The 23625-nt window shown below is 43.2% G+C and overlaps 1 protein-coding gene across 3 annotated transcripts in view; it reads right to left on the bottom strand.

Moving 5' to 3' along the window:
- GRAP2 (GRB2 related adaptor protein 2) overlaps positions 1–23625 on the bottom strand; it is a 41364-nt gene that overhangs the window by 5764 nt on the left and 11975 nt on the right. The window contains exons 1-7 of one of the 3 annotated variants that reach the window (XM_056481793.1): positions 15653–15744; positions 10543–10645; positions 7413–7504; positions 5071–5190; positions 3202–3370; positions 1439–1570; positions 24–143 (exon numbers count right to left, since the gene is read on the bottom strand). In XM_056481793.1, the coding sequence (XP_056337768.1) occupies positions 24–143; positions 1439–1570; positions 3202–3370; positions 5071–5190; positions 7413–7504; positions 10543–10620 (711 nt within the window). In that variant the 5' untranslated portion in view covers positions 10621–10645; positions 15653–15744. Of the gene's footprint in view, positions 1–23; positions 144–1438; positions 1571–3201; positions 3371–5070; positions 5191–7412; positions 7505–10542; positions 10646–15652; positions 15745–23625 lie in introns of those variants that run through there. The other 2 variants (XM_056481792.1, XM_056481794.1) reach the window with 2 other exon arrangements.

Here is a 23625-nt window from a genome sequence, read left to right as displayed (position 1 = left end):
GGCCTCCCAGGTGCATCACCTACTGGTGTCTGCTGGTGCAGTGGGTCTGTGTGTCTCCGTTGCATAGCTCCTGCACTTCCTTGGCCATGATCCCTCAGTCTGTGCATCACGTCTTTCCTGTCCAGACTCCCACCATGCCTTTCCTAGAAAGAAAACAGTAGCAGAAAAGTCATGTTGTTGTGATTTTGGCTGGAATAGAGCTGATTTTCTTTGTGTTGTGTTTTGGATTTAGCACGTGAATTCTGCTGATAATACACTAATGTTTCAGTTGTTGCTAAGTAGTGGCTCACTCTAAATCAAGGACTTTTCAGTGTCTGGCCAAAGGGATATTCCATATTCTAGAGCACCATATCCAGTATATAAACCAGGGGGAGCTGGCCAGAAGAGGCCAATAACTGGTCAGGGACTGGCATCAGTCAGTGGGTGATGAGCAGATGGATTGTGCATCACTTCTTTTTCTTGACTTTTGTTCCTCTCTCTCTTTTTGTTATTTCCTTTTAAATAAATAGAAAATAATAATAATAACAGCTATTACTACTATTACTATTATTTACTCTATTTCAATTAAAAATCTGTTCCTATCTCAACCCATGAGTTTTACATTTTCCCTGATTCTTTCCCTACTCCCACCAGCAGGAGGAAGAGCGATTGACTGGCTGCATGGTACTTAGTTGCCAGCTGAGATTAAACCATGACATATATTCTGAGATGTATAAATCAGGGGACTCAAGAGTTGTTAGTGGGCAAGGAGTCAGGGCAAGCCTCCCCCCTAAATAATTTTAGATGTCTGCTTCCAAAAATGTCCTTGAGCTCCAGTTCTACAAGTAATGACCCTCATGGAGGAGGTCAGCTTAGACTATTCTATTTTGGGTTTTACTTCTTAGGAGCTGAAAGTTGAGTGTCCTCAGCTGTGTTTCACAGCTGCTGGGACAAATGGTTAGAGAGAGGCTTTTTGGTGTCTGAGACTTTTGGAGAAAAATTAAGGTTGTTCTAACTCACAGATAAAATGTCATGCTTGCCAAGGGGATTTAGCCAATCTGGAGTTATTGTGACCAAGTCCTGCCCACTCCTTGCCCTTCCTCTTTCCCATATGCTAGGGGAACATCAGGGATGCTGATGCAGCTGACTGTATCTGAGGACTCTCTACTTTACCTTTTCTTTGGCTGCTCCATAGTGTAAAGGACAGCAAGCAGGCCTATAAATCTAGTAGCCAAATTAGCCAAAGAAGAATGAGACAAAATCAAATCATATCAACACAAATTGGCCCAGGCAGATGGAGAGAAGAAGTAGGTAACATCTAGGAAGCAAGTTCTCTTCTGTGTGCACAGCTGAGAGATGCAGATTTTTGACAAAGTGACAGTTCACTCACTACCAAGCAATAAAGGCAATGTTTCATATGCCTGGGCTTGATGTCCCAGCCCCTTGTTCCTGGAAGTACCTGTTGCTGCTGCAGTATGGGAACAGGATGCTCTACATATCTCTTGGATACAGAAGAATGATCTTCCCCAGCTGCTCCTCCCATGTGGAATCCTTCCCGACCTATCCGTTCCAGGCTGCCACCCCGCCTCTCCTGATGGAACAGAGAGCTCAAAAGTGAGGTCAGGTTTTGCTTCCTACCACATCCTTGACTACAGCTGTGCAATCATTGCACACTGAGCACTACCACTACCCACTACCCTGGAGGCTCTTTCAAATAAAATACCCCGCCCCTCTGAACAGAAGAACAAACCAGGAATCCTGTATTTTATAAATTTGACATAGCCACTTTCCATCTGGAGTTAGTAGAAGATAGTACTGGGAGGTGCTGGGCTGAAAATATGGCTACTGATGTGAGGATCAGCACAGGAGCCAAGCTCTTGAAATACTGCCCTTAGACCTCATTTGTCTCTGCACTGAAATCTATATTACAATCATTTTATCATATGGCTGTAGCATCTAAAAATCTGAATTGAGAACAGTAACCCCGCTGTGATGAGTGCTACACATACCCCGCTGTGCCCATCACCATAACAAATATACAGAGAGTTTGCCAAAGCAAACTTGAGTTCTCTTCTTTCATTTGCCTGTCTGCATCTTGGAGCAAATGCATCTCTTTCCCTTCCTGCTCACAGTCAGCCCAAACAGGTTGTTATACTGATATTCATGCATACAGTCTTTCTTTCCTTTCCCAGACACAGAGGTGCATCGCTGTGATCTCACTCTTACAGATCCCAGAGCCTCTATTTTAATACCTTACTAGTGCATTTTTAAAGCTCTGTATAAGTGGTCTAGAAAGAGACAACAACCCAGGCCTGTACTTCAGACTGAAAAATGGATTATCTCTCATTTTGAGACAGCAAGAATGACCCACATGCAGCCTATAAAACTTTACTGCTATAGTCAGCAGGTCACATACTTTCTGCCTTGCCTCTACTTGCACATGCTGGTAATTTAATACTAGAGTCCATTTCCCAGTAAAGCAGGACTTTGTTGCAGTGACCAGGCATGTCCACTCCCAGTGCAGGGAGTGCAATGTGTAGCAGCCTCTGCTGTGTCATTTGCTTGTTCCCCTGGCACAAAACCAGGCATTCATTGGACTGGATTTCTCTGCCTCCTCAAACATCAACTATACCTTCCCTGAAGGCACATCTTGTTCCCAGATCTGCTATGTTCTTCTCAGTAGCACTTTCCAGTTCCTGACAGCCAGGTTAACTGCTCCAGGTCCTGCCCTCTGTTCCTCCACATCCCTTTTGCTTGATAGCAGAAGAAGGACAATTCTGAGCAGACAAACCTGCAGTTGTTGTTGTACTCTGGGTGCGTGCAAGGACACTAAGAAACCAGACTCAAATTCTTCTCAGTCACAACCCACCAGTCAGCTCTGTACCTGCCCTTAGAAAATCCAGGCATTTCAATAAGTTAAGTCCTGCTTCCCTTGGCATCTTAGAATTTCATCTCTGAGCTCTTAGCACAGCTTTAGCGAAGCACCTCTATTCAGATCTGAAGAATCAAAAAATTCTGCTCAATTATACAACTCTACATACCACTGAATCCACTAAAATCTGAATCCACTAAAAATCTGTGTCTCAGCTCCCACCAATGTAATGATGTGGCTGGGTTTCCAGGGACAGACTGTCCTCCTCTCCATCCTGAGACAGTCTCATGGAATGAACTCCTTTCATAGAAAGGTTTCTGACTGAGAAACTCCTAAAGACAGTTTGTTACCTGTTCTTCTTGGCTGTTGTCCCTTAGGAAGATCTGCTTCTGCCTGGAGATGGAAGTTGTCCTGTAGTAGTCCACCAGCTTGTTCAGCGAGTGGAATTTCTCTGTCCACAAGTAATAGCTGCCCTTTGAATCCCTCATCACTTTGAAGTGTTGCACATCATCTTCATGCCTGGATCCCAAAGGAAAAGAGATCATCAAACAGATTGCTCTTCTACCTTTTTTGAAAATACCTATTCCAGAAGGGTAGCAAAACTTCTTGCTTGGCCAAATCTAGACCTTTGGAAAGTCAGGCAATGGCAGTCCTTGTGTGTACTGGACCCAAATGTGGCCCTGTTTCAAAAGACTCATGGATTTGCAAACACAGACTGCCCCAGGGCTGCCCAGTCACAAAGCATGATAGAGCAATACCCTCTCTTTTGAAATAAAGGTCACAGGAGCTTCCAGGGTGAACAAGTGCAGTTGTAGTCTACACAACAGCCTCTGCAGATCCTGTTAATATACAGTTTGCTTTGGCTATAAAATCTGTATTACACCTTTACACACCATGGGGATCACCACTACATGCAGATACAGTCATGTGAAGCCATACTAAGCTTTAAAATTGTATTAAATCTAGTGTAACATCATTACTACAGGTCATTCTCCCTATCCAACAAGGAAAAAAGAAAAAAAAGAAAGAAAAAAAAAAAAAAAGAGGAATTTTCTGATGCTGTTACAAGCTAAATTAACCATCTCAACCTTCTGCCCCTTATTCCCCCTGTACCTCTCCTCCTCTCACCTCTTGTGTGATGTGTACAATTTCTCTTTGCACCAGATATGATCTGGTTTTGGTATCCACCTCCTTGCTCTGTGCAGCTCCAGGCGCTCAAACCACTCTTCTCAGAGGCTACATCTGCACAACTAAACTAAATGGGGACAGGCAGGGCCTGAATGCTCTCCTTGACTGCTACAGTCCCAAGCTGTTGAAGTGTTAGTGTGGCTGTGGTTTAAGTGCAAAAGCTCTCCCTTAGACAGTGCTGGGCCATGGTTAGAAAGAGCAGGCCAGGAGCTGCTCACAGGCAGCTGCTTGAATACAAGTTTGGTGGGGTGAAGAGGGTGTAGCCATACAGATCTGACCTCTGCCACACTGCTTGACTTCAGGGCCAGAGAAAGAGCCTGACTGTACTTGATTTGTTGGTGTTAATTGGTGCAAATGTAACCAGAATGCTTTCCTGCATTCCTCCTGGATACTTTTAGAGCTGCCTGAATCATGCCACTTGAAAAAGACATTGTTAATCACGACTCTAATTTAAAACTGGTTATCAGCTATTTGACTGAAAATTGGGAAACCAAACGTCATTTAAGAGTTCTGCTTAGAACAAATCCGCTGAGAAGTGCTGGGCTACAGCAAGGTGCTGAAATGCAGCTGGGCTGCAAGCAATGAAAAACCTTTCCTTGTCCAATGGCTGCTCAGTGACCTGTGGGAAATAAGTTAACAATGCTACAGTAATCTCTTAATAGGTAGTAGTTGAATACTTGGATTCGGCAACCAGAGCTGTCAGGGAATTCAAACAAATGGAAGACACATGTTAAGCACTGTGGGAGGCTTTCCCTGTACCACTCTGCTTTGCTGCAGCTCTTTCAGAGAAGGAGGTCACCAGGGGATGCAGCTCTGGAATGGGGCATTCACTGTGTCACTTGAAAAGAGGCAGAAACATTTGGGAATCAGATGCCTAATTTGTTCTCATTCTCAACACAGCAGCACTACCAGTGACTGGCAGCATGCAAACTTCTCAGGAGGCTACATCACGTTAGGAATCCTTATGAGAGGAGGCTAGGGACACCATTAAACAGGAGAAGAAGCAGGAATATGCTGTGAGAAGCAGATACCTGACAGAGATGGAGAAGTCACCGTGAGAGTTCTGGCTGGCCCGGACGATGAAGCAGCCGACTCCTTTGCTCATGAGAAGGTTCTCTGCCTCGTGGCGGGATATCTTCTCATCAAACCAGCTGCCACGTGGGAAAAGTCATGGGGATGTGACTAAGGATGGGAATTAAGGTGTGGAATAAAAAAATGGAGGGTAGGGAGAATGTGAATAAGCAGGGTGGAGGGACAAAAACAAAAGGATCAGAGGAGCCCACATGGCTACTCCCAGTGGCCATGTATGTGCTGAGGTACAGGGGGTTGATGGATGCAGACCATCTCCTTTGAGTAGTAAAAGCATGTACATGCAAAGAGAACAATGTAAGCTTTGGTCTGCTAAGAAGCAACACCCAGCTGACACTGTAATTACAGACACAGTACAATAAGGTTAGTCGAAGGAACTTAAAATTACAAATGTGTATGTATACTTATATACATACATAATTCCCAGACATATAGATCAAATTGCTTTTTGGCAAAGTCATTGAAAATTGCTGTGCTGTGATGGATATATTGCATGGAACACACATAAATTTTTAGCAGAAGAAAGCCATGAAAGTTTTAGTGCTAATAAATTGGTTCCTGCAAGAGTTACAATACCACAAAATTGCAGAAGCACAGAATACATAAGCACATTTACACAAATTTAGCCAGGCATAACAAACAACAGCATAAGGCACTGGACTAATAATGAGAAAGTTACCATAAATAGTAAAAAAGTAAGATATCAGTAGAAATTTTTCAGTAGAGAAACAAAAAATCACATACATTTGCATATGTCTACTCCACAGGTAATAAGATCTACAATCTGCAATCTTTGACTTTACCTAATACTTGATTGCCTGTATTGCATTAAAATTAATTTCCTAACATCTGTCATTTCCACTTTTATTATCATCATTGTTTACCTATGTATCATTAGCAAAGAAAAATCAGACTTTGATAACCGGTCTCAAGGATTACATAACAAGAAAAAGATGGGCAAAACCAGTCCATCAAAAATAGGAGGCAGCTTTCTTCCCTACATCTAGTTCTGTCATCTGGCCTGAACTGCTTCAAAGTGCAGACCTGGCACTTAGAAAAGTGTCAGAGTGGAAATATTTCTTTGCAGCTCTTGCATGGAGAAAGCAACACCAGAAAAATGTGTGTGAAAAAAGAAGCTGCCAGTGCTCCTGAGTGATGGCACAGCCCTGTGAAAGAGTGAACAAGAACAACTGACTGGAAGATCTCATCCCCCTGAGGCCCAAAAGTACAAGGCCATATTTGCACAGCAAATAATAATGTCCTTCAGCTCAGCCAAGCAGGCTGGCTTATGTCCAAAAAGGCCACTAAGTGCCACCTCCAAAAGGGACAGAGGCACTTATTTGTAACCTCAAAATCCCTGTGTGCTCCCAGTGAGACTGCTCAGGGCACCAGTGAGTTACAGCCACAAGTACTGGGCTTGGTGCATGCTCTGCTTGTTCACTCCTGAAATGCTGCAGCACTTTTGAAAGAAGAGGATGGTGAGAGGTGCTTCTGGGAGCATTTTTGCTGCTGAAAGGCTGTAAAAATCCCATGCACTGCCATATGGATGGCATAGGGCTGGAGAGCACATTTAACGTGCATCCCAACACGCATCTGGAAGTGCAGTGCCATCTGCTCAGGGGGAAGAGAGAAGTGCAGGTACACCCCTCCTCTGACAGATCTGTTTGTGTGTGAGAGAGCAGGGTGGTGAGTCTGGTCTATCAGCTCTGCCTAGCCAGGACTAACACCAGCTGTCACACTCGGGCAGCCTTGCACTGACCTCTAGTGTACCAACACAAGCTCACCAGCCTGGGCAGGGCAGGGAATGCAGTGGCACAGTGGGAAAAGGGAGGCAGTGTCCCTAAGAGTTAAAGGGGAAATTATTTTATAATTCCTTTTATATTCCTTTATTATTCCTTTAAAATTCCTTTTCAGAAAGATGCCTCACTCTTCTTTTTGTGCTTAGCCTCTCTCTCTGTTCCCAAGATTTCCCATCATGACTATTTTCCTTCTCTCTGAGGACATCTAAATGCAATTTCTGCCACATCCCAGCATCCCTCTGAGCAGCAGTAACAAAAGTGTCACTTGGGACTGACAGCGACCATCGAGATCCACTCAGCTCCGAAAGAACAGAGGTAGAAATATGCTGTGCTGGCAGAAGTGTGTGTAGCATTATGGCAATTCTTGCCAGCCCCAAAGGGCAGGATGCTATGGCCAGCACTTCCCCTGTCCTGTCCTCTGCCTGTGCCCCTGACAGCTCTAGTGGAAATGTGCCATGGTGGTGACACATTTCTGTCACACTTACGGGGGAACGTGGAAATCAATGAAGTTCTTAGGAACGTAGCCCTCGTGACTTCTGAGCTCAGCCTTGTACCACTCTTCCTGGGAGCTCAAAATCTGCAGTGGAGAAATGGATGGAATAAATGTGTCACCTGAAGAGGCAAAAGTAACAAGATTTGGGCAGAAGCCTAGAATGCCTTGTAAGAATGAAAGGAAATGGTGCACATTCTACTCCCCACCCAAGGTGCAACAAGGCTAGTGGCTGATGACCACTGCAGAGCAAGCAAGCAATAAAAAAGCTTGAGTAGAACTAGAGAGTTTTCTTGTTAACTTTACCCCTTTGTCCAGCCCCTTGTCCTTGTATCTCTGGTGCCTGTGAAATGGAGAAATTCAGCTTTGAAAGACTTAATAGGGGTTTAAGTGATTCTCTGTGCTGCCTTTTATAGCTGGTACTGGAGCATCTCAGATTCACAAGGGAAGAAGAAAATACCAGTGAAAACTCCTCTGGTATATGGGTATGGAGGGATACACAGCTGTATCTGTGTGCCTTATGACTGCACAGGTGTCACCATGAGCTCTCACCTGGCATTTCACAAGACATTCTTTAGTGGGTTAAGTCTTCAGCTGCCCCAAGCTTTGTCAAGGTAGATAAAAGGAGGAAAAAAGTATTTTCAAGACACTATTATACTTAGGAGGTTGTGGGATAGCTGGAAGTGAGTCCACATCACACATTGGAGCAGCTTCAAATGTGCTCACATTAACTGTAATGGTCTTTAGAAACGTCACTGCTGACCAGGGAAATTCATGACACCCTGGCTGATGGCCCAAGATACAGCCCTGAGCTAGAAGACAGAGGACAGGAATACAAACCCATTGGGATTTTACTGCAAACGTTGTTTTGTTTGACATTGCAGCTCCTGGGACAGGACTCTGCTGTATGAAATAGATCATGTTTCTGCTCTTTCTGGTTTTGGAGAGGAGCCTAAAAGCATGAGCCATGACAGTTTTAAAAGGAAAAAGCAAGTGGAAAAGACTTAATTTAAAATCTATTGTTAATAGTAATAATAATTACTTGGTGAGCCAATCTCAAGGTTTTGGGAGCCTAAGGCACATTTTAACTGCTTTGTATTGACAACAGGACATTACTGTCTCTGGAGCCAATTCTTCATTGCCTTCCCTGCCACATGGACCTTTTTTAAACATTTGGATTCAGGAAAGTTAAGGAATAGAAGGCTATGGAATTCCTGACTTGTACAGTCACTGCTGTCCTCGTGCCTGGGTGCTGGGTTAAGCATCTTTTTTCACTGCTGTGGGCAAACAGGAGATGACAGCAATGTCCTGCCCATGCTCTTGCTCTGCTCTGTTGGAAGGGAGGTTCCCAGACAGACCCACCTGCTGTTTGCCACTGCAGAGCTGGCAGGCTTCTCTGTGTGTCATCCTCTCAGAGAAGGATGTGGGGGGGTAAGAGGGTGGATTTCCTCCTGTCACTACTGGTTGAGGGCCTCATGTTTCCTGTTTTGTAATCTCTACATCAATACTTCATCTTATCTCCTTTAGAAATCAGCAGCTTGCTGCAGGCAGCACGAGGGGGCTCATGATGGGGTATGAATGTGTGTGAGCCAATGCCAGAACAGCTTTTCCCCAGGCTGATTTACTGCTGCTATGGCTTGGGTGGCTAAAGTGTTGTTTTGTTCACCTCAGGGACATTAAAGCAAGAGGCAGTTTGATTTTTCTGGTAGTGAATTCTCTGTGACAACCAACAATAACAAAACTGGTGTGTAGTGTTGACACTTTTTATCAGAAGCTTCCAGCATACTTTGAAAGGAAGCTTTAGCTTATAATGATTTTACAGGGAAACTGAGGAACAGAAAGGAAAGAAAAGTGACCTGGCCAACACCATCACTCCAGCCAGGGACTTGATGGAAGTCTCCTGAGAAAAAAGGCATCAGTAAAGGTCCTGTGATAGTAGGGACTGACTGGGGAAGAAGAAGAGTGTTTATCTGTGCTGAAGAGAGGCAGTGATTTCTCCAGAACCTTCTCATACCCCTTTGGAAAGATCTGGTACTAATGAGCTCTGGATGCTATCAACTTTGTCTAAGTGCCAAGAATTAAAAGGCCAATAAAATAAAAATGGTGGTGATGGAAAAGGCAAGGCTGAGACCCAATATCTGATCATTAACTGGAATATCTGTGACTGCACAGAGGGGTTGCAAAGGTTCCCCACCAAACATGGGTTTATATCCTATTGTTGTACATCATCCCCCTGGACAGTAAAGGAGTATCAGGCCTTTGGGAGGACTAACACTCAGGCATTTTCAATGGAAACAGAACATCTGGGGCTGAGAAGTGGATAAATAATTAGAGTGAAACTTTAAGTGAGTTCATCTGTGGGACTTCGGAAATGTTAACAATAACTGTTCTATCATAACACATACAGATCAACTTTAAACAGACTTGCAGGAGCTCTGTATTGTATATGATCAACTCTACTGCTGCCATTGCCCCATTGCTCAATTCCTGCAAGGGTGTATATAACATTATTACACCAGGACCTCTTAAAATATTCCATTATGCATGTAACAGTCTGTCTTATTGACTTTTCCTCTTCTATTTGCAGTTGCCTAAAATTCCTATAGCATCTAACAATAATTATTAACAGTGAAAAGTTAGATATAAATTCTGTAATGGATGAGAGTTATCTTTTAAAGAGTTTAAGGGCTGTAAATAAGGAAGACAGCAATCCTTCTGGACAGAACTGATCCTGCCTGCATTTAGACATAGTCATCATAATGTAGTCACTGTGGGTGATTTACTTGGTCAATGAAAATAGGCAGGACCCTCAAAATCTGTCACCCAAGATCTTGATCTGTGCCCCAGCAAAGGTACTTACTCTTCCCTGCTGACTACTGGAGGACTGTAGGGCAACTTAATCCACAATTTATGGATTTATTTATGGATCAAGAAAAGTGCACACAGACCCAAGTAACCTGTGAATTGCTGTGAATTGCAAACCCTATGGGAGAGGAGTATCCTGCATTGGTATCCTAGTTTATAGATGTGTCTTCATCTGTTTTGTCAAGGCAAATAGAAGAACAAGAAAGATCTGGGAGCAGTCTCAGAAACTTTGTTTAGTCAAGCTGGGGAACTGTACTTACCTTCAACATATCCCCAGCCTGGAAGCTCAACTCGTCTTCTCCAGATGCAGTGAAATCAAACTTGGCAATGGCTTCCATACTGTGTCCTGGGGGCAGGGCAAAGCTGGAAGAAGCAATGTCAGACACTTGTCAGCATCTGTGAGCTACTGGGATTGTGGAACCCAGCCTCTGGAAAGCTGTGGAAAGCTGGCAGGGCTGTGATTTGTGTGTGGGGAAGCACACACCAACTACAGGCAGTCATTTGTTACTAGGCATGGAAAGACATGAGCAGGGAGAAGAGAGGGCATGGCTGAGGCTAGAATTAGCTGAAGTCAGAAGTACAAATAACCAATAGTTTATGGTTATTTGTTATTCCAACAGATCTCTTTCTCTAGAGCAATCTCATGGGAAAAATAGGTATAGACCAACTCTGTCACAGTTCCCAATGAAGCAAGTGACTCTGTCCTGCAACTGAAAAATGCATTTACTCCCTGCAGTGAGCACTCTTTACCTCAAGAGTGAGTCAAATTTCAGACAAAACAAACAGGGCTGCAATAAATATATATTTCTTTTCTTGAATAAGGGCCACAATAAGAAGGTTGAAGGAGTCTTTTCTTTGTGGTGGCTTAACATGGGTGACCACAACTTTCAGGTAGGAAAGAACTGTTTGCAGAAAGGCTGTATTCCCTATTTGGAAGCAGGCAGAGAGTTAGCATACCTCAGTGTTGGTAACCCAGGAGCCAGAAATGTATCAGACAGCCTGCAAACCAAAGCCTGCTTTTCAGCACCAGAGCAATGTGGCAGGGGAAGTGGCAAGGTGAGGTTTGCTCCTTCACCACTTCCTGCTCACATAACTTGGATGTACCCTAGCAGGACCATTTCTATAATCAAGAGCTACAGATTTCCCATGGCTAGGTCATTTACCCCACTCCCAAGAGATGAGGCTGCCAGTGACAGGCTAAGAAAGAGCCAGGCAGTGCCAGGTTAAGCAAGTGCACTGCTGGCAGATGCTCTTGCAGCACAGCTTCTGAAGACCATCAGACAGCTCCAATACAGGAGTAATTTTTATGATTTCTATGATGGGAACAAAGATCCTGAAGCCACAGGTTCCACTACCTAATCTCAATTCTCACAAAAACACCCAGTCTTTATGGCTTGAGAGGAAGACAACTTGCCTGATCCAAAACATTCTTGACCAGAAAGCTCTAGAAAGACACTTTACAAACCAATAAAGAGCCCTAAGTAGGGTTAGATATTTCTTACCTATTAGAACTGACACAAGATCTCCACAATAGAAAGTGTTGATACTGAGCAAGCTCCAGAATTTTGCTACTTTAAAATCAAAAGCTGTAACCCTCCTTTGCAGCAGTACATGCTGGAATGTTCCTCCTCTGACACACAACCCAGGGATTTAATTACCTGTGCAACAAGGATCCAGGGCCCAGCTCTGACACAGCTCAACTTGAACTGCTGAGAGTGAGCTGGGAGAAAGCCTGCAGGGCAAAAGCTCTGGGACTGTACCAGCACTAGCCCAGGGATTCCAGGGGAAAACCACCAGCATGGGAAGATATGACATCTCAGAGAAAAAACAAAACCCTAGTTTAGCTGGGATAGTCAGTCTAGCTGAGAACCTGTCATGAATCATTTCAGTATCTGAGTTATCAGTGCCATCCATCCTGACCTAGCTGGTAGCAGATGGCAACCATTCTTCACTTCTGATTGGTGCCTGCAAAGAATCTTTGGGTGCCTTTACACAGGTGAGGAGTATGCTAAAGTGTAGCTTAACATTCATTAAATCCTAACTAGGTTCTCTGTGTGTGTTACTGTATAAAGCAGTTATTTATTGGCTAAATTGTTATTTCCTGCTTGCAGAGTCTCTTTGCACTTGCCTAAAGATCCCTGAATAAAGTGATCCATAAGAGGGGCCATAACATCACTGGATATTAGCTGTGAGATTTTTTACTATTGCTTCTAACTAAAAAAAAGATGTTTATCTCCTTCCTAGTGGATTCTCTTTTTTGCTGCTTATAGGAGAATTTATATCCGTGTGACTGATGAGTGCTATGAAGCACAAAGAAAAAAAATTTGGCAGTCCACAGAGAGTTCTGCTTATTCAGCATGAATCTGTTCTAGAGTGATTGGGGTTGCTTCAGTGCCAGGGCCTCCCATGTAGGTCTGAGTCCATAGCTCAGATGAGCTCTGCTATTCCAGCCTGCTGCCTTAGGCTTTCAGTGCACATCACTGCTGAACAGAAACACCCTAGAGCACATTGGTGCTTTATTCTCAGGCTTCAGCTTTACACCTATTCCAAACATTTTCACCCCTCTTCTTCCTGCTGACCTACTAATGCTCTTTAATTCCTACTTTTGATACCTTTTGCAGATTAGGGTCACCCTCTGTCTCACTCTTATTCCAAGACCTTGCAGGTGCAACTTGGGCCTGATTTGAGAACTGTCCTCTATTCTTGCATAGATATTTTTGGAGTTTCAGTCTGTAACCCCCACAGGCACTGTCAGCCCTGTTCTGTGCTAACAAAGCATAGGGGTATCAATTTGGAGGAGAAATAACCCTTAAGGGATTTGGTTAATACTCTTTCATGGAAGATATCTGAAGAAAAAGACTAAAGGAGAATGACTTTAATAAGGGCTGTTTTTCAGTGTTTTATCTTGGAGTGGTGGCCTGCTGCAGAGAGATCAGAGCCAACAGTGCAAATGGATCCTGGAACTCCTAAGTGCAGACCATTAATCCCAGATTGAGGAAGAGAACACACTTAAAACCAATCAACTATTTAAATACAAATCCTGTCCTTGATTCTGTCCCTTAGATACAGAAGAATTAGTGGGGGTTCTCTCTACAGGGGGCAAGGGAGTAGAAAACCTTTAATTTTTCAATAACCCAAATGTTAAAGGTGCTGTTGGAATGTGGCCCCCTCCAAAGGAGAAGAATCTGTGAAACAGTCAGAATCTTCCCCCTCTCTTCCTTTTCAATTTCAGCAATCTCAGCCTCGGGCAAAGACCAGGAGACAGATACCTCTTCAAACAATCTAACACATGGATTAAATGTGCCTTTCATTGCCAGTGGCTGGATTTAGAAGTGGCTCAAACACCATGCAGTGTTGGCTGTGTTGATAAATCAGCAATGCAGTAATGCTCTGGGTCTTAAGCTCTTTCCCCACCAACTACTAAAGCAACAGTAGCCAATAATCCTGTCTTTGAACTCCAGCCTACCATTTTTCAGCACCTGAACTTCAAACCACTTCTGGTTTTCTGATCCTGCTCCTCCCTCCACCTGTAACTCGAGAATCCCCACTCCACATGGGTCATGAAAATTCCCCTGCCAGGAGCCCATTCTTCCCCCCTCTGCATGTGTGTGACTCCTAGCACTGACCCACATCACAAACAGACAGGAAATTTTTCACTATTATTGTAACTTACATTTCTCAAGCCCCTTTTATCCCAAATTCCACTTTTAACTGCGTGGTGCAGCTCCTTTAAGCTTTTGATAGCCAAGGACAATTTTAGACTGTGCATAATGTTCTCTGTGAAAATCACCTTTGTAGAGAGTTTAGCATGAAACACGCTCAATGTTCAAAGAGGGATTTTTCAGTTCCCAGTGTGAGCTGACCACTACCCTTCATTCTGTGCTGGCTTTCTGCACACAGGTGAATTTTCTCTGTGGTTCACCTTTGTAACAGGGTGGATCCAAGAGGCATAAGGCTACAGCAGTTCTGTGGGACTGGAGCAGTGCAACAGAAGGCTCCCAAAATGAAAAGTGAGAAGCAGCACGGCTTTCAGAGCACAAGGCAGGCATTTTAGTTTTGCAGAATGCCATTCCCTGAGCGAGAACATCAGCGCCTCTGTTGATGGAAAGTGCCAAGGCCTAAAACCTGTCAGCAAGCAACACAGCCTGACAGCAGAGTCCCAGAGAGCTTAACACTCTTATCCTACACCATGCTGGTTCCAAATCCAGCAGTAACAGTGCCAGGGAAGGTCACCACCTACGAAGATTTCATCACTCGGGGACTGCCCAGCCTCATCCTTCCCCAACTCACCTACTGACATCTGGAGAGCAAAATTACAACAACCCGCTCACCTAATGGAACCATATGAAAAAAGTTTGTATTTGTATGCCTGTAGCATAAAAAATTGCACACATCTCCAGTCTGAGGCTTCATCCAGTGAGGTTTTGTACCAAGATACACAGCACGAGCTACTGTGTCTTTGTTCGGCTCTGCAAGAGCAACTTATTGGACTGATGAGCAACCGGGGACAGGATTCAACCCTGAACATCTGTACAACAACTCCAGATGACATTTCAGCAGAAACAATGGAGAAGGGACCTGTAATCTAGGAGAGCTGTGGCAGATAACAGCTTTGTTTTCACCAGCTAAGCCACATACAAGTGGCATGGGGATATTTAGCTCCAAAAACACAAACCTCTGGCTACGGAGTTAACGGTGCAGCTCCACTGACTGTCAGTGATAAGGGTAAAATTTATAAGGGAGAACAAGACATTAAAACACTCAGACATGATGCATTTAAGCCTTGGCTATTCTGCCACCCAGAGCAATGCATAGCATTTCGGCTGAGCCCGTGTGCAAACAAAACAAGCCTCCTAGGAACTGGATTCACAGAACATACAAACTTTCAGGACTCTGTAACCAACAGCAGTTGGTAAGAGATGCCCCAAGGTTGGTGCTTAATCTTCCTGGGGAACCCAGGCCTTCTGTGCTACTTCCCATCATGATAGAGCAGAGTTGGGCAGCAACATGGGAAGCTCAAAGAGAGGAGCACATGATACAGCACTGCATGATACTGTGACAGTACAAAATCCTAAATTTTGCTGTGCTGGGAGAGTTAATGTGGGGGGAATGGGGTGGTGGGGAAACACCTCCTTCTCTTTGCCTGCCTCCTCCCTCAGATTCCAGCTGGTCAGATTTGGCAGAGGCAGAAGGATTTGTCCTGCAGAAGCACTGCCCTGTTGTGAAAGCTGATAAACAAGATGGCCTTGGGATCCCATGCCCTGCCCCTACTGCACAGCACTCCACCTTTCCTTCCAGACCCCATTCCTCCCCTGCACCTTGTCCCACCCAGCTGCCCCTGCCAGTCCCGGAGCCACGCTGAGCCCATACCTTGCAGCAGTCCTCTCTGCTGGCACTTTGCTCCAAAGCAGGAGGTGTTATCACCTAAAGCACGGAAGAGAGGAGAGCCCAGGCTCCTCCCTGCAGCACCAGGGTAGCACATGGGCCATGGCCCCACGTGTGTGACAGGGACATCCAGAGTGGGAATGGGGACATGGGAATGGAACTGTGCCTGCCACTGCACACAGCGGCACACGGGCACTTTCCAGTCTCTAGGGCCAGAAATGTTTGGGACTCTGCATGTTTAAAATGGTGGTGTCAGTTCAAAAGGAGCTGCCCCTGGCTGCTGCTTCAGCCCAGGGTGGTTTAACAGCTGAATAAAGGAGGGTCCCTCAAAAAGTGCAAGTTCTACCCAAATAAGGAAAAGAGAAATGAGCACAGATCTGCTAAGCTAACTGAGAAACCGTAAGTCCGTTGGAAAGCATATCTTGAGGAGCAAGTAGCTAAAGACATAAAAACATAATAAAATCATTTTCAAAGACAACAGAAGCAGGAAGCCTGCCAGAGTGTGTCTGTAGGGCTGGCAGATGATTGAAATGTAAAAAGAATGCTCAAAGAAGATAAGGGCGAAGCACAAAAGCTAAATGAATTCTCTGCATCCATGCATCTTCCATAGGGATATAAGGAGGTCTCCATGATGGAGTTTTCTTTGAAGAAGAAAGCCAGGAGAGCTATTTCAAAATGAAGAACTGGAAGAAAAGATTTTAGGAAAAAAACAGTAAATGAACAAGAGTAAATTCAACGATTTGATATTTTAGAAACCTTGACTGAAATCCAAACTGAGCGTGAAATAATACAGGCTGAACAATCAAACTGTGGCATACAACGCTAGACTTAACTAAGCCTCAGTAGTAGGAAAAAAGCAGCAAACACAAAGCCAATGTTTGAGATGTGTTTTGAGGGAATGCAAGGTGCAGGTCTGGCTTCTGTGTACCTGAAATGGGTAAAAAGATTAATTACAAAAAGAATTACTGACCCTAAGAGAGAAATAATATACCAATTCCTCCTCATATAACTTTTGTAGAAGAAAGTAATATGGCACAAATTTGAGTTCTTTGAAGGAGCTGATGAACATGTGGATATAGGTGATCGCTTGAAATAAAACTTGTATTTTTACATAATTTTTTAAACAAGTCTCTCACCAAAGCCTCTTAAAAAAGCCTTCTAAGTTCTCAAAGAATAGGAGGGAAAGTCCTATAGAGGATTAACAACTGATTAAAAATTAGGAAACAATTTGAATGTGCTGTTCAAAATATTCATAAATGATCGGGAAAACACGAAGTGACAAAACTTACTGATGAGAAAAAAATCCAGTGTAATGCTAATTAAATCTGATCACAAAGCCTTGCAGATGGTTTTAAGAGTACTGTCGAAGTGCAAGGTGAATTTCAGTGCTGAGGGTGCTGAGGGCTGCAGAAGCAATGGACATGGGACAAAACAAACATAACTATGTGAACACAGTGATGAACTTAAATTAGCAATTAACACTCAGGAAAAATACCTTTGAGATGCTGTTTGAGTTCTACCAAAGTGTCATCTGAATGGAAGTCAAAAAGGCAGGTTAGGAAGCATCTGGAAAGTGATAGAAAACAAACCAGAAGGCAGCATGATGTCACTGTACAAGTCCCTGGGGCTTGAAAATTTGTCACTTGAATACAGCAGCTAGTTCTCATCCCTCCATCTCAAACACAGAGACAGCAGCATTAAAAATAGGAGACAGAAAGCAACTAGAGATGACCGAAGGAATGGACAGTTTCTGGACAAGAAAGGAGCAAATCAAAGTCTGGGATCCTTCACCCTTAAAAAAAGTTGTCAGTGGGATAAATGCAAAACAATGTTGGAAATAATGAGAATCATGGAAAAGGTGAACAAGAAATTTTTATCCATCATTTCTCATAACATTAGTGCTAGGAGTTCATTCCAAGAGTGCCAGAATCTGGGAGGCCATAGGGAAAGAAGCTGGGACATGTGCTTGTGCTGTTCTCACTCTCCTTCCCCAAACAGCTGCTACTGGGTACAGCATCATGGGCTGTGAGTAACTTTAGCCTGACCCAATTAATCCTTAGGAGCTGTGGCACTTCACCAGAAAACACCACTAGTCCAGGAGGACTGGTCCAGCAGCAGGCTGGAGGTGGTAGTCCCTACACACACACTGCCTTTTGGGGAGGCAGTAATCTCACTGAAATATCTGTAAGTTAAAACAGGAGTAGTGTGAAAATTATGAAGCACTCCGACCAGTCAGGGGTAGATACAATCAAAACTGCCTCTGAACAGGATAATCTTGAATATATTTGCTGAAAAATTATACAGGTTCAGAAGGCAGGGGGCTAAAGGAAGAGTACAGCAGTTAACTCATGCCATGCTGTGAAAAGTTTTACCTGTGGCTATCAACACATGAGAAATATAAATTTCTGTACAGGAAGGTGGGACACCAATCCTCATGGTCCCCTGGGTTTCAGCTCTGTGGTTTTTTTGTGGTCTGTGAATGGCATGACAGATTGCATTACATTACACACTGGAACGACCTCATTTCTCTGCTTCCTACCATGATGTGATCTAATGGGCCCCCCAGCAAGAACGCTGCTGGGGACTTGTCACTCATGCTTGCTGCCTGACAATGTCACGAAACACTGCCTGGACTCCTGTTATGTATCCAGAACCAGTGCATTATAATATTAAATCTATTAAATGTCAAGCCATAAGAGATGTGGCTTTCTGTACTATAAACAAAACACTCAATATTGGCAAGCTCCCAACACTGAGAAAGGATAGGAAATAGGATAGAATAGGAAATAACTCTTTTCTTTCTTCTCCATTTCTATATATTCCTCCTCTGTCACAATTACAGTAACACATTAACCTCCTCACCTTGTGGAATACATCCATCACAGCTGTGTTGAAAAATATGAAGAAACATCCAGACATTTCAGCCATAAGTAATGGAAACAAACCTGATGGGAAGGACATCAGACTCCATGCATCTTTGTTTAAGCCAGTCTCTATTAGACAACTGGTTAAAACCCAGCCCAGGCAGACAGGTTTTTCCACAACTACCTGCTGCAGACTTCTTTGTCATTATCTACTGCTGACACTCTCCAGACAGGATGGCCAAGCCATGGCTATTATACAGTCTGAGAAGACCTGGATTTAAAATGCTTGGGTCACATAAACTTACACATGCTTTTGCACTTAGGTGAGTGACCCAAAATAAATGTGTCTGCAGACATGTCTGAAAACTGCCCAAGTTTGGAACTGCCCAAAAATCCTAGTAATTTCTTGCTGGCCTGAAATTTTCAAGAGAACAATCTTTTTCCAAGACATTTTATTCACTTTAGTTTCTATCTGGGAAGCATGCAAGCAGCCAGAAAGAAAACCAAAGGGGAAAGGAAAAGCACAGGAAAAGGAATAAAGGTAATTTCCAACAGAACATATACATCAAATATTTTGTCTACTCTGAATTGAGTTGATAATATATGAAGAATTAAGTGGCCAGGTTTTATTACCCTCAAGATAAACTGCTTCCCCATGTTCTTAGTTTGCCTCCAGAAAGTAACACTGTCAACAAGGGAAACAGAAGTCAAAGTGTGGAAACAGGGGAGATTTCAATTGTTGTAAGTAATTGTAAGTGATAACTCAGCATCAGTGGAATTGGTAGTATCAGGACTGTAAATCCACATAAAGCTGAACATTATGAATGGAAGCTGTCTAGTCTTTCCCAATCTGCCATCTATTCCTGTTCCCACATTCAGATATGCTGCACACAGAGCAATTCATCCTCTCACAGCTTTGCTCTCTGCAAACAGCTGCTCAGGCTGTCCACAGTGACAGGTCATTAGTGGGCAGTTATTTTTTTCAGGACTGAGTGCACAGAAGTGGCAGCACTATAAAAGCTTCCCTGCAGAGCTCCATGAACTGATCTGGGAAGAGCTCTTTCCCAATTTACTGTGCTTCCTGTTAGCAAAAATTGTCTTGAAAGCTCTGTGTCTTGTCGCTCACCTGCAACAGTCCTCTTTGATCACGCCCCAGGTTTTTCAAAAAGCTCAGTCATCAGCATCAGTTGCAAAGCTATTGCTATTCTAGTGCTGATCTTGTCACCATCACCATCACAAACCACAGGCAGTTTAGCTGATGTGACTACAGCCTACCATGCTTTCACAAGTGGCACAGTTATGTCAATTAAAGGCATGAAGCCAATTCTCTTACAGGAATAAGCTTTACCTGTAAGAGTACTATTCTAATTCTATGGTTGTGTATCCACCAGGAGAGTGTGTGACTTAACATGATCCCATCCATAAAGCACCATTTATTGCAAGAAGATGTGGCTTTCATCCTGAACAACAGTGTTAATTTGCTACTTAATTCATACAAGGCTTCCCATCATTCTGCAAATTAATCTCCAAAGATATCCCCCACCATTTAAGCTGAGGAGCATCTCTGCACTTCTGAGATTTTTCTTTGGAAGTTTATGGCTACGATCCTCTACTTTCCTATTCTAAAGAAGTAGTGGCAAACTTGATGATATTTAATATTTCCATCAAATCCTTTCAAACCTGCCAACTTTTTCTTCTACGTCCCCTACTCCATAATTCCTGCTGCTGAATCATTAGTGTCCCTCTAGCAGCTGCTTGATTCTAATCAGTCAGGTTCTCTACCTTCTGCATTTGTATGGTGATTATACTGAGCTAGATTTGACACATCCCAAGATTATAGTTTTGACAGCAATTACAAGACCACGAGAATTGAACTGTCACAGAACTGACTGGAGTACCAGAGGAGGAAGGAGTAGATTACAGCAGAGAAAAGGGAGTTGAACTTATTTTTTCTCCACTACCAAATAATTCTTCTGTATTTCCACATATTGTCTTTATCTGCTGCACTGCTGCCCCAGAGTCCAGGCAGGAGGTGCCTTACAGCTTCTGTGCTGCCAGCTGCTCTGAGCACACACAGCCCAGGTGTGCCTGCTGTGCTCTGTACTGCTCCATGTCAGAGCTTCCAGCTTAGGCCCTTGAACTGGGATTCAAGGGTTGGCTGTTGGAGCCCAAAAAGATCCAGCTCACAGTCAAGGAGGGCTCTGTTCACCACACAGCAATTTGTACTTTTCTCTTGGAAGTCTGGATAAACCTGCAAGCCCAAAGAAGGCTGAAGGCCGCAGAACAAGACAAACAGAATACGTTCCTCTAACAGCATGTTTTCCAAGCCTGTCCTACATTTATCTCATCTGAGAACAAAAAAGGGCCAGTTACTCAGGGCAAAAGACCACAGATCCTGTAGCCTGACCTCTGCTCTGGAGCCTCCACCAGCAGGACTAATTTCTTCCTCACCACTGAGAGACGTTTAAGAAAACTTCCTTCTCATTGCTGGTCTCTGGGGACCCAAATCTTTCTTCTCTTTGCTGGAAGTGTTAACCAGCTGATCTCCATCATCATCAGTGAACTATACTAAGTTACACCAGCAGCAAATCTGGCACATCTCACTATATAATACTTTGTGCTAATTTATCTTTACAGTGTTCTAATGTTAAAACACAGAAGTGCTGCTACTGATCAAAAAAAGAACATCTTCCCAGTCTGTACAATTCATTAGCATTCTTCTGAACACTAAGTAAGTCCTAGAAGCTGTTTCAATGGTTGACTGTGCATCCCTGGAAGATAAACATGACAAGAACACAGGAGTCAGAGGTCTAGGCTATTACGATGATTGCTAATTTTGAAATAACACTTAAAATTTGAGCTACAGATAAGCTAAGCAGGGGATATCAAGCCAAATCAATGTGGGTTGCATGAGCTACCGATTTTCTTCTTTGCTGCATGTAAAGACAGCAGATGGAGAAAATTTGGGAGAGAAAGAAAAAGAGACTTTACTTCAGTGATTTGAATCCAGTGCTGGAATGTTCAACAAAACACTCCTTTCCAGGACTGAAATTTTCCTTTGATGAGCACCTTTCGACTCAGTGGGATTTGAAAAGCTTCCATTTGAAGCTAGAGAAAAGTAATCCCACTATTTCTTCCCCCTCCCTGCACTACACCCCTCTAATCATGATTAATATATCTAAACAAGCCTGATTAAGCCAGACAGATGATGGGTCCCTAATCTGAACTGATCAGGGCTCTGGAGCTGCCAAAGTGAACCTGCTGTCTCTCTATCAGACAGAGCAATAAGGGGTCAGTAATGCAGCCCCATTAACTGCTTCCTACAGAATGAATTTTCCCTGACTGCTCCTGGAGAGCAGACACTTGAGGAATGCAGCCTGGTGGGAAGTTGCTTTGAATTGTTTCTTTCAGCACAAGTGTCGAGCAGCTCCTTCTCAAGCCCTCCAGACAAACAACTAAAGTATGAAAAATGTAGCCACTTCCTTCTAAGCTGCTTTCTTTTAAATCTCCTCATACCTTATCTTGCTAACTGCCTCTCAATTTTTCTCATCTTTCTTGGTAAGCTTCAGCACTGACTGATATATGGTGCACTGCAAGTGTGTGGTTATCAGAAAACCAACCTGTTCCCACTGTGCCTGTGTGTATGCAAGCCAGGGATCTGCTTCTGTGTACAGGTGGAGCTTGCACTTCATCAATTCATAAAATTTAGGGCTGCAACAGACCACTGTGATCAATACACCAAGTCAATATAGCCATGAACTGCCTGCATCCAATGTGTTTGCACTAATGTTGAAGGTTCATTGAGGGATAAATGGATACAGGGCAGAAAAAGAGCAAAATGTTCACTCTGAATTTGTTCAGGTGTCTGTGCACGTACAGCTGCTTTTATGCAGGTGCAGTCCTCTGCAATCTTTATCCTCTGGGATCTACTTCCACTAAAAGACTGCAGTCAAGAGGGATCTAGTGGGCATCAGGCCATGTCTGGGCTCTGGGAAACCCTGTGACTACTTATCCTAAAACTGGTATAATTTCAAGTAGCTTCAAAGCTTCTCTGAATCACACCAGCTGTGACCAGCTCCGGGGAATTCTGCTAGCTGCAAGTCAGATGGAGAATTCTACTTCTCAAATTGATAATAGAAGAGACTGGGATGAAGAGTAATGATGTATTTCACACATTTATGCTATCATGGAGGACTTTTCAAAAGTCACTTCCAAAGCAAAAGAGTAAAAACAGAAACGAATCTGGTACTATCAGATTTGATTAAAAACAACAAACCACAGGCAATAAAACCCACCTACAATTAGATACAGATATTCCAAGGTGCTTTCCTTCTATTTGGGTTTCAAAACATGGGAAAGAATACTCAAGATTTAATTATTTCCAACTTTGACTGTCAGAGAGAGGATTCCAAAAACATAATTTCCAGCACGCTGTTCTGTAAATCTGAGCTCTTGCACTGTAACTAAGAGCTGAGGAATTCTGGTGTTCATGCAGCATATGAATGTTAAATTCCCTTTGCCTATGAGCAATCAGGCACTTTGCAATGTGAAATGGAAATCTGGGGAAAAAACCTGTAAATATTTGTGCTAAAATAGGAGCAAGTTCAACCTATGTTATCCATTCATTTCCACAGCATTTATGAAGATCCTCTTTTCTATGTAAAGATGGAAGATGCAACAGATATAATGTCTTTATTTCTGGGCACAGCACAGCCTAGAGAATGCATTATATTAAGGCATTAATCCAATCTAGTAAAGATAGTTTTTAATCTTATGTTGGACTCTGTATTGGAGCAATAAATTTGAGGGGGATATGGGAACAAAATGCTATGAAAATCTGCTAGTATATACAGCTGGGTACAAAATACCATGTTTCAAATCAGCTATTGCATGTTTCTTTGATAAAGCCAGCTGATAAAAATTTGTGTAAAATTGGAAAAAGAGCAAGATCAGTGATTAAACTGCTATATTCCTTGCTTTTTAAAATTTTTTTTTGATGTGTGTAAGATTAATCCTGCCATCACAGATAACTGCAAAATCTGGAAGTCCAGTACCAAAATTAAATTGTGTGATTGTGTGCCAACAGATATGATT

This window comes from Oenanthe melanoleuca, chromosome 1A (assembly GCF_029582105.1).
Source record: "Oenanthe melanoleuca isolate GR-GAL-2019-014 chromosome 1A, OMel1.0, whole genome shotgun sequence".
Lineage (NCBI taxonomy): Eukaryota > Metazoa > Chordata > Aves > Passeriformes > Muscicapidae > Oenanthe > Oenanthe melanoleuca.
This window is presented reverse-complemented; position numbering and strand designations above follow the sequence as displayed.